This window comes from Glandiceps talaboti, chromosome 1, assembly GCF_964340395.1.
Source record: "Glandiceps talaboti chromosome 1, keGlaTala1.1, whole genome shotgun sequence".
Lineage (NCBI taxonomy): Eukaryota > Metazoa > Hemichordata > Enteropneusta > Spengelidae > Glandiceps > Glandiceps talaboti.
This window is the reverse complement of record NC_135549.1, coordinates 1,000,381-1,012,917: the sequence shown is the minus strand read 5'-3', so window position 1 is coordinate 1,012,917 and position 12,537 is coordinate 1,000,381. Positions and strand designations below refer to the sequence as shown.

Sequence of the window (12,537 nt, the reverse complement as noted above, 5' to 3'; positions counted from 1 at the left end):
GAATGGCAAACGTGATATTCCAATGTGAGTGTACTACCTCTAACAGGGAAATTGGCTCTAATATGGAAGGCACGTCCGTCCTACGGCAACAAACATCGCCTGTTCTTGTTCCTCCGGAACCATTTGTTCTTGTTCTTCCGGAACCATTTCTGCTTGTTCTTGAGCTTGTATTTGGTTGTTGTCAGCCATCTCCATTGTATTGTACTTGTTGATCTAGAATATTGCTCCTGTTGATTTGTGCAAGTTGCCCGGATGTTGTCCACCAAATAACTACATACTGATTTGAAATTGATTGTGCTGTGTGCAACAATTTTACATATTTAGTTAGAAGGAGACGGGGAAGGGGTTTTGAGGCCTTACTAAAAGAATTAGTTTTTTTACCTACTGATCTCACCCCTAATGTGTTGATTTATCATACATGTACAAACTATTGAACTGTTACTTTGCATAGCTTTAGTACGAACTACTTTAGTTCGAACTACATGTCTTATCAAAAATTACTTTTCAGTGTTTGTGTTTCACTTCTTCTCTGATACCTGTGACCATCACCAAGTTTAATACATGTTACCAGGCTACATGTGAAACCCCCTTTTCTCTTGCTCTTGTTTTACACCATAAACTACCAACAAAGAAATATATTCCAAGGTGAACACAATATTAATCAGATTCTCGGAGAATATATATTATGTGAATGACTGATAAACAAAGTTATAAACACAGATTTGTTTGTTGATGATCTAGTAGCCAGAACTTCTATAGTACTGACACGGTGCAAAGTTATGAGGAAAATTAGATTTTACATCTCCCCTGGAATATCTAGTATCCACATTGAGTGACTGTATACTGCGAGTACAATTTTGTCAGCATATCATAATATTACATTTCCTTGGTATTAGAATGTATTTATTGTCAAGGATATCATGTTGCCAGCAATATACTGGACAACACAATAGCCAATAGTAAGTGAATTGAATTAGTAATCTAATTTAGAAACTGCTGTAGTACAGAAAACATTTTTATGACATTTTTTAATTTCTATTTTGAAACCAATGACATTTATCACATTTCATTATTCAAAACCTTTCAAAAAATATTTTGGTTAAAATTAGCAGTGTGGTCAATGAATGGGGGTGGGGGTGGGTGGAGTTTTGAGTCAGTGCCAATTATGAACAGGACAAACAAGTGCCTTGAGGAGTGCAAACGTGTACATGTATGGAAAGCCGTAGTTGTGTTAAGTCTAAAGAAAACAATATATTGACTATATGATGTGAACATATCTTTATATGATGTAAACAATTCATTATATGATGCGAGTACATCATTATGTGTGACAGTTATTGACATGGGTTTACAAGTATATTATCTCCATTTATAATATTGTACTTGATAATTAGCTGAATTAATCAATATTAATAGTTCACTCAATCTAAGAGATATCCTAGAACTTTTGGTTACTAAAACATGAATATTTTGTATGTCCGTGAACAGACAATCATACTTCTTATAGGGTTCCTATCGAAAGAGCTTTATGCATGTGAAACAATGGATTTCGGTTAGCAATTTACCAGATACACTTAAAATTACTGAAAATGTAACATGTAAAATTAACTATGCAGTGTGCGGTGTATTATGCTTTGAGAATAGAGTGTCTTTTGCAAGAACAAAGAGTGTTTCTTGTCAACAGATGGGGGGGGGGGGGGTCATTGTGTTTTTTTATTTGTCAGAGGGGGGTTGGATTGTTTTGTGGATGAATTGCAGGGGGGGGGTCCTATTTTTAAGTACAACATGAACAAAAAGTCACCGGCCCACCCCCGGCCGTAAAAACTGATCGCTCCCTAGTACAGACCGTGGCTAACTAACATTCATACTTAGAGTGGCGATCGTGATAACCCAAAGGTCAGTGAAATCACGTAGAATGTCCAATTAGTACAGACCATGGCTAACACTCAGATTTAGAGTGGTGATCGTGATAACCCAAAGGTCAGTGAAATCACGTAGAATGTCCAATTAGTACAGACCATGGCTAACACTCAGATTTAGAGTGGTGATCGTGATAACCCAAAGGTCAGTGAAATCACGTAGAATGTCCAATTAGTACAGACCATGGCTAACACTCAGATTTAGAGTGGCGATCGTGATAACCCAAAGGTCAGTGAAATCACGTAGAATGTCCAATTAGTACAGACCGTGGCTAACACTCAGACTTAGAGTGGCGATCGTGATAACCCAAAGGTCAGTGAAATTACGTAGAATGTCCAATTAGTACAGACCGTGGCTAACACTCAGATTTAGAGTGGCGATCGTGATAACCCAAAGGTCAGTGAAATCACGTAGGATTTTGAGGCACACAGAGCCGATTTGAAGTCTTGCTGACGACAACAAACATTTTCAAAATGGCCACATAAAAAGTTAGAGGTAACAGGAATTCAATTTTACTCACCAGTGTGTCCTGAAATCATGGAGAAGCCAACTAGATTAATATCTTTTAAAACGCCCCTCAACGTACAGTGACAACATGTGCTCCCATCCAACCCAAAGCTCATAATTAGAAAATTGATGGAAACTCGTGTTCCACAAGTGTCTGGTGGTTGAAATGAATTGGCCAATCACTGGCCTGTTGCTCACATTGACTTGCTAATTTGTGAACACATCTTCAAACCGATTGGCCAATTCGAGACCACACAGGTGTGTTTTATGTCCAGTCAAAATAGTCTTTCACACACTTTCTATGGTGTGAGGATTTAGATTTTTTGATGTGGTTATTCAGTTGTTTTAAACTATACTGGCCTAGGACCCAAAAATCTATTTATTGTGTATCTAGCTATAAAAATACGTTTACCCACAGGTAATGAAATACTGTTCAAAGTGTGTACGATATTATGACTAAGTTATTGTGCCTATTAACACGAAGCATTTAAAGAAAAAACGTTCCAGTTCAACTAGTGCAGCTTTAAGTGCAAACCTGGAAAACTAGTAAGCAAAAAAAAATACCGCCGATGGCGTTGTAGCACAACTGTAATTGGCTCTTGCTATGGGCGTGGTCTTGTTGCTAGGCATATTTGCATACATTTATGGAATCTTTATTAATTTGCAGTTTTCATCTTTGCAATATATACCATCATTTAGCCGTTAGTGTGGGCATCACCATTTCACTGTTGCTAAGGAAGTGGTCATGGTTGCTAGGGCCACTTGCGTCAAAATGTTTTGAATAACTGCAGAATAATACCTCCAGAAACATCCCACCAAGTTTCAACCCCACCAAATTGAGATTTTTAGACTTAATTTGTGTGTAACTGTTGTGGGTACACCTTCATTTACACATACCCAGATGCATCCCCATTAAATTTCAGTCCAACTATTTCGTAACCACCAAAAATAATGTTACCACCAAATTACAAGGCAATCGGTAGGGCAGTTTTTGAGTTTAAGTCGCTCAGACACACACACACACACACACACACACACACACACACACACACACACACACACAGACAGACACGGATAGACACCGCACCATGCATATAGCACTACTGAACCTTATCAGTTCAGTTGTGATAAAAAACCACGTACAAGGTCAAAAACTAAATCTGCAATTACTGCATTTTAATCAGGCTGAAACACATTCAATTGAAATTGCCTGTGTACTTACCGTGAAGCTAACTCAAGCAAAAATTAGAGGGCGCCCTTGCAAGTTCATCATATTCATTTCTCAGATATAAAGGATCACACAACAAGCATTGTCACGATTTATATACGTTTGGTTAAATGATGAAATTTGTAGGCATAGAAATCGATTCCGAAGCATGTACGCACGCATGCATACATACATACATACATACATACATACATACATACATACATACATACATACAGACAGACAGACAGACAGACAGACAGACAGACAGACATACATACATACATACATACATACATACATACATACATACATACATACATACATACATACATAAATACATACATACATACATACATACATACATACATACATACAAATGTACATTGGCGTACATTTTGTAATTATTTGTACTATACCCACCTTAATAACAGTACACAATGGCGAATAGAGCTTGTTAAAGTTAGTAGCAAGGTTTATTACATATGTTTACACTTAGAGTGATAAATAAATCTCAATAATTTGTAATTGCATGGATGGAGTTGACGTAGTCTCCATACATAGATTAAAATGCATATCAATATTACCCGAACGTAATGGTTTGCTCCTTGACAAACCTTAACTATACTGGTTTCAACTTTGACCTCATACCACTATACGTGGACTGAGATTTTGAGTCACTATAAAACGAAAACGACTGAATCGTTCTTCGTGTTTATTGTTTCGGATTTAGCAGTTTTATTGCTATAGGTATCTGTGTGCAAGGGGTGCACTAAACATGGCGGCATTACGTTGAAATCATCTACAGTCAAATCTGCGTACAGTAAGAGTAAATGCATACTGGCCGTCATAAAGAGATCATTCTTAATATTACTTTTCAAATTGTTTTACATTGTAAACATCAGTGCAATTTTCTTTTTATCTTCGAGGTCATTTTCTCAGTTTCATAACAATCTCATCAGGACGGACTAAAGATAAACGAATCATGTAAAAAGGTCTTTGTTTATCATTTCTTAAATATCTGAAACTAAGAAGTCATTACACCCCTCGTAAACAGTACGGTAGGTACTATATGTGTAAACTCGAAGGAATATAAGCTTTTCAAACTGACCCGTCTCGAGTTTATGAGTTCAGATAAAGTCATGTGACATGCATCCATTAAAGAATGAAGTAAGCAAACTCTGGAAGCACTGGAGTTCTTCATGGCACGTATATCCTTAAAGAATTTAACGATAGGGTCTCTAAGTTGAGCCCATATCACCTTTTAAGACATTGGCTCTCATCAATCTCCAGTTGTAGTCGTAATCCGGGTACTTGCACCCCTGGCACTTGTAATCCGGGTACTTGCAATCCCGGCACCTGTAATCCGGGTACTTGTAATCCGGGTACCTGTAATCCAGGCACTGCAGAAGCAGGCGACAGCCTATTACCAGAAACGCTCAGTCTGCCAATATTATTTGTAGCACCAGTTTCGTTCTTTGCTTCATTTTCAACTTGCATTTCACAATTACCGACAGCTTTCCGTGGACCGTCTTCGATAACTTCCTCCTCATGCACATCAAGAGGAATATAATTATATGGGTCACCTACAGTCAGATACCGTTTGTTGGGTTTGAAGTCAAGCTTTATCACTGAGTCTTCACTCAGATTATCGCTAGTAAGATTGTCATCATCTGCATCACTACTTGTGCAGGAATTATTTCCGTGGAACGAGGTTACTGCAATGGTCGGCGCTGATTTGCATATCCGAATTGATGATCCAGGAAATCCATTGGCTGTGGGCTGGAATAAGAAAAGTTTAAAAATGATAATAATGAAAAGAAATAATACTGTAGGCAGTGTTAATCAAGTTTGCGATGTAAGCCTAAATGTTTTAGACTACGTTAGTAAATCATGAGAAGTAGAAAATGAACTTTCAAAATGAAACACAGTATACTTTGGATAGTTAGTCAATATGTGAGTATAAACAAATGCATGACAATTAGATTATTAAAATGATGATATGGTCTTATATTTATCTATAGGAATGTGGTAGCCATCAAACCACTACAGTGCATCGCTAATGATAATGATAGTTACGAGGCATCCAGACGCAGAGAAAACCATAATTTCAATTCACAAGAAATATTTGATTTAATCTCTACTTGTTCTTCCATGCAAGTGTGCAGTCAGACTTCCTACTTTGTTTGCAATACTGAGTTATTGTGGGCTGGTGGCCTTAAATACGAAATAAACTTTTTCTATTTTTCTATAATACATGAAATACGATACCTAGACATGTGATGAAAATGTTGTCCAACATCAACTACATGTATATAACTCTCACTGTTGGCCTTAACATAAATGTCAAATAATGACAAAATGTCAGAAATATACATATGACGTGTCAATTATGCGATCACAACAACTATTGCCAGATCGAAATAGACACATTGACGGGAACACTTCCACCCGCTAAAATATAAATGATAAATTCATGGCACGCTGGTGAACTATACAATAAACAGTTCGAAGCTTAGAACATGATTATTATACCGATACTGTTGACGAGATATACTTAAACAACAGGTTTTCCCTCATTCTCGCAAAGTCAGAACACATATTTCTGCTGAAGCAACGAAATATGCGGTGCCGCGTCTTGGATGGTGCCGTAAAAGAGGCTATATTGCGTCTTGGATGGTGCCGTAAAAGAGCCAGTATTGCGCCTTACGGTGCCGTAAAAGAGGCTGTATTGCGTCTTAGACGGTGCTGTAAAAGAGGATTTTCCCCTGTATATTGGTCTATCAGCACTTTCAATTAGCGTGCAATATCAATTCTATGATTTACATTGTATTGCAAACCCTGATATTACGTTTAATCTTGTATCACTGCCTTTCTCCAGTCTACAGGCTGACGAATTCAACTCCAAACGTGTCCCGTTTTACTTTAAATATAAGATTTCAACCCACTATAAATACATGTAGTCAATGTGATATACAGATTAGTTTTCACACTAGTTAGATATTATATAATCCACTTTATATGAAAACCATTCAGCTTATCCATGTAAATTATAGCCCATACGATTCGGATTCTTTAGTTTATCAAAGATCCCTGCAATTAGTCAACATCGTGACTTTTTTCACACGACTAGCAAAATCTATTCACATCTTTATACACATCATCAACATGATAACGTGCACCTGGAAGGAAGTTATAAAGGAGTGTGGCACGCAGTGACGTGGGTCGTGAGTTATTTGTACTCACACGACTGCCATACTTCAGTTTTATACAAGCCACGCTATACCAGTACTTGATAATATATACTTGTCAATTTAGAACCCACACGTTTTTTTATGTAGAAATCACCGACATACAATTCATAGCTCATACAACCTTTATAGAATTTACTGTAATCAGTAACATCAGATTTTAGTTAGTATCACACCACTCTTAGTCAAAGTGGCCATATGGATGAGGATTTGGTATTTAGTTTTGATTTATGAAACTATTTTATCATGGCTTCCTACTTGATAAATCAATGTGAAACAACAAATGCCAAGCCAAGTCCTACAATAACTTTGTACACATTTATTAGCCTTTCGCAGTGCATTGAGTGACGAAAAGAGACTTTGTCAACGTTGTTTCACATTGATTTTTCAAGTAGGAAGCCATGATGAAATTGTTTTATAAATTCAAAATCCAAAATAAATACCATATCCTCATCCATATGGCTACATATATATAAACAAACTTTGAAGATTCACACACCTTACATTCACGTTTTACACAATCCCCTGTAAACCAAATAATATATAAATCAGTCGTTAAACAACTCCTTCACTTCGGCTTTGATAAGGTATGAAGGAAAGCGTTGTCAAAGGCAGAATGTTTAGTCTTTTCATGTTTGATCACGTGGGATGTACAGACAAATGCAAATGTCCAATAGCATCGATCAATCTTGGAGGTAGGTCATAGGTCACATGTTTATCATTAATAATATAACGAACTCTCCTGTCAACGCCGATCATTTGTTACATCGTCTGTTAATCGTTACTAGAACGATGTCGTTTTCCTCGCTCTCATCAATAACACACATCTCAGACCAATATATTTAGTTGTCTGAGCAGACGCCAGCCAAAATTCCACAACTGATTTAATAACAGCGCCACCTATCATCGAAACGTACAGCGACAATATATATATTTCTTAAAATGTCTACGTTGTGGTTTATAGTAGCTAATTTACCATCACTTTGGAAAATGTAAGAGCTATTCATCGAAGTTGAAGTTTCCATGGTGACGCTGCTTGCTTCAAATATATATATATATATATATATATATATATATATATATATATATATATATATATATATATATATATATATATATATATTAGTATCTTTTTGGTTATGTTAAAATTCCTTTCGTTTTGGAGGGTGTTAATTTCTTTCATTTTAGACAAACAAAACTCACTTCAACTTTAACTTCCCCATCTAGCGCTATTGGTGGAGGTTCCGGGGATGCAGACGTCACTGTAATGGAAGGCGTGTTAAAACCTCCGAAGTATCTACCAGGCACTATACAATTCGGTTCACCTCCCGAGTCTTCCCGGCTCCTGCGTTTACTGGACCAAGGGTAGCTTCGTCTTGAATTCCTTTCCGATCCCGTTTCCCATGTCTGGCAAACCAATTTACACAAAACCATAGGAATTTTCTATAAGTAACAGCGTATTACGGATATGAAAATTGGTCTTTGGTCGGATTTCAAGGTACAACATACTCTTCGGCTGACAGTCCTAAACAGTATCAAATTCTTATATATCATATTTCAATTATGTTCCTAGATGTAGAGTTGTAAATTACTGTGAACAATTTTAATGGCCGATAAAGATATGGATTTAACATCCGACTTTATTAATACACTATGACGTATTTTGAAACTATTTACCTTCAGCGATTGTACGTAAAATGAGAGATTAAAGTACCTTGTAAATAACCGTGTACGGGGGAGGGGGCAAACGTAATAACAAAGTTAATTCTGAATAATTGAAGATTCAATTATTGTAAATTGGTTTTGTGTGTTTTGAGATATAAAAAGTGAGTGCCAGTATAGTTCAAGCTGGAAGTTCAACTTCCAGTTTCATTGTTACTGACTCTCGATAGACATCATAAACCCAGGGTTGCTTTAGAGTTCTGGGTAAACAGTTTGACCAGAATTCGGGCAGTAGTTGGTCTCTCAATATTGGTAATCACCAGTATTGTGTACTATGTAAACTCTCCATTGGAGAAGGAGATTGATGTCCTTCTCCATTCTAAGAGCATGTACGTGTCCATAAATATAAATGTCTACTAAAACAGCATCTTTTAAGGCAAATATGCATCTATTAGCACGATTGGGAACACATACGTGGGTGTATGATGAATACATATCCTTGGAATATTACAGTAAGACAAGGTGGTGTTACGCATTCGTCTTCCCACCGTTTTCATGATCTTGTGTTTTACACGTACTATCTTTGTATTCAATACTGTAGTTAAGTGTTTTATTTATATATATAATTATCTACTATCTTTGTTTGTTTTTTTTTTGTATGTTTTTGACTATAGATAATGTATTTCTTACATTATTTCATGTCAAATAAATATACTCTACTCTACTCTATCATCCGGCATTATACCACCATGTAGACACATACAGACGTACGTATTATGTATTCATCATAGCTGTGATCCCAAAAGGCGTACATGTGTCCTATGGGAAGACACTATAAGTGTTATGCATGTGCTTTGAAACAATTGGCGGTGTACCATGTGATATTTGGATGCGAGATATTTGAAGTCATGATATGAATAGTGACGCATGTATAGGAAAGTTCGCACCCAAAATAGAAGATCAAAAGTCGAATAAGATTAGCATTTTATGTGAGACGCACGTAATCAATATATACGTCGTTATCATCTTTGTACATTTATATGGAATTGTTTTATCAAGGGGAGGTCAAGGGTCATCATGAATGTATCAAAATGACTTTCAAATGTTTTGAAAAAATTGATACGTGTCAAATGTTTTGAAAAAAATTGATACGTGTCAAATGTTTTGAAAAAAATTGATACGTGTCAGAAACAACAACTACGTGTTAACCGCAGGTCATATCAGTAGGATACGATTTGTACTTTATTTCGTATAACCTCTTGTAATAGTCTACAACTGTAGTAAAAAAAACCTGTCGTTTTATAGTCATTTTCCTACACATCTTTTGCTTTAAAAATTCATATATTGTAATTCGCACCCTGCATTTTGTGTAAGACATTATAGATAGCTGGTTATACATTGATTCGATAGCAGCTGTTCGAAACCAATAATGTACTCTCCAAAAGAATATATGCTATCCAATGTACGTGCTGATACTGGGACGCCAAGTCTTAACGTGTTATGTATGATGACGGACAGACAAGACAAGCAACTGACATTTCACTGAGTAAACCTATCTTGGAATCCGTTGGAGCCACTGTAACATAGACCAACATGTGACTTGAACATTGTACTTGTACTTACAAAATGTAATTTTAATCTGTCGTTATTTTCCTAACTGTAGGCAATATACTCAATGCAGTCACTGTCTAACTGTAGGCAAATATACTCAATGCAGTCACTGTCTAGTTGTAGGCAATGCAGTCACTGTCTAACTGTAGGCAAATATACTCAATGCAGTCACTGTCTAGATGTGTAGGCAAATATATTCAATGCAGTCACTGTCTAACTGTAAGCAATATACTCAATGCAGTCACTGTCTAACTGTAGGCAAATATACTCAATGCAGTCACTGTCTAACTGTAGGCAAATGTACTCAATGCAGTCACTGTCTAACTCTAGGCATATATACTCAATGCAGTCACTGTCGAGTTGTAGGAAAATATACTCATTGCAGTCACTGTCTAGCTGTAGTCAAATATAGTCAATGCAGTCACTGTCTTGCTGTAGGCAATGCAGTCACTGTCTAGTTGTAGGCAAATATACTCAATGCAGTCACTTTCTAACTGTAGGCAAATGTACTCAATGCAGTCACTGTCTAACTGTAGGCAAATATACTCAATGCAGTCACTGTCTAACTGTAGGCACATGTACTCAATGCAGTCACTTTCTAGTTGTAGGCAAATATACTCAAAGCAGTCACTGCCTAGCTGTAGGCAAATATACGCAATGCAGTGGTCACAGGGATATCAAAAGCACCATAGGGTGCAGCGAGCATTTAATTGATTGATCGGTTGATTGATTGATTGATCAATTTATTATTTGGTTGAATGATTGATGGATTGAATAAGTTAGTTTTGTGGTAAAATACATTTTATTTTGTGGGATATTGATCAATTGACTCATTGATTTTTGTGGGGATATAAAACTGTACGCTGAATCCAGCATTACTTGATCCAAAATGATTAAAGTATTATCGTTTCTAAGCCTCGGCTGAATTTACTCAAACAATCCAACTCTGGTATTAAAACGAAATACAGGTAGGAGTGTTATCCTTAGTAATCTATATACACAGAAGCTCTAGCTGGCCTTTTGCAATAATATAATAAGTGTTAGCAGTATACCAATTTCAGAAAAGCTTTATTAAATAAAGTGGAAGTTATAAAATGCAAGGCGTTATATATAGCACGACAAAGGAATTCTGATAAGTGCCTGGTGTGGCCATATACTTGAAGACGTATTCATAGCCACATTTAATATATATTTTTACTATGTAAAGTTTTATGATCAGAGCAACAACACTACAACATATATCAAATTGCTAATCCATAGGAGTCCATCAGGAATGTCTACCCGATATACAACATTATACCATGCACAAGCAAGGATATTGTCTTTGAACAGAAAATATGGATTGAAATACCCTGGTCGTTCTACGTCACGACAACAGGTGTCTACGTCACTGGTTCTGTGGTTCTCGAAATATGAGTCAAAACGTTCGAAATAGTCATTATGTTTTCCCATGTTTTCATGAAAAGGATGTATAATTAGAACAATCTCCAATATCTCTCTCTTCATTCAGCCAGAAAATACTCGTGACCTAAGGGTTTGTCACTACTCATCCAGCGACTAATAGTAACAAGGCCCCTTAGGTCACTCGTATTTTCCTTGGCTGAACGAAGAGAAATATGAAGATGAAGGGTTTTAATATATACATGTAGCGATGGAAACTGTGTTCATCTCGGTCGAGCGGAAACACGAACTGTATACTGAACTTTGGTATGGTGATGAATAACAATAACAGTTCTAAGTTGTATGACTTATAGTATCTTTACACACTCGGGGGTGTCCACGTAGATGGTGACAGAGCACCACGGCAAAGTATCTGTGACCATTAACAAATAGCAATAATATTGATATAGCACTAACAACTGAAATATTATCGTTAAGTCATTTTGACCTCAATTTGGAACATGAAGTAAGTATTGGTACATATGACGTATTGGTACATAAAGTATTGGTACATGAAGTGTGTGATGGTTTACGTAAGAAAAGGCGACTTCATTCCAAATATGTAAAATTCCAGATGGACAAATAACGGAAGAACTGAGTAAAACTGTAACCTCTGACATAAAATCACATCTTCATGAAAACCTGTTGAAATAGTGACACCTGCTAACTGAAATCACTCAATGGTTTATCATATTACATAGGGCATGGTTTAAACAGATAACATAACAACGCGATGACATATGATATATATATATGAATGTTGTGGCAGCGGTAGAATAGAGATACTAGGATACTAGGAAACAAGAAACACCCCCATACATATATATATATATATATATATATATATATATATATATATATATATATATATATATATATATATATATATATATATATATATATATATATATATATATATATATATATATATATATATAT

At 36.1% G+C, this 12,537-nt stretch overlaps 1 protein-coding gene across 6 annotated transcripts in view; it reads right to left on the bottom strand.

Moving 5' to 3' along the window:
• Positions 1–4,109: 4,109 nt before the first annotated feature.
• The window catches only part of LOC144439120 (uncharacterized), a 44,334-nt gene continuing 35,906 nt past the window's right edge, over positions 4,110–12,537 (bottom strand). For 5 of the 6 annotated variants that reach the window (XM_078128397.1, XM_078128389.1, XM_078128402.1 and 2 more), the window contains exons 6-7: positions 8,089–8,292; positions 4,110–5,416 (exon numbers count right to left, since the gene is read on the bottom strand). In XM_078128397.1, coding sequence (XP_077984523.1) covers positions 4,892–5,416; positions 8,089–8,292 — 729 coding nt within the window. In that variant the 3' untranslated portion in view covers positions 4,110–4,891. The remainder of the gene's footprint in view (positions 5,417–8,088; positions 8,293–12,537) is intronic. The other variant, XM_078128424.1, reaches the window with a different exon arrangement.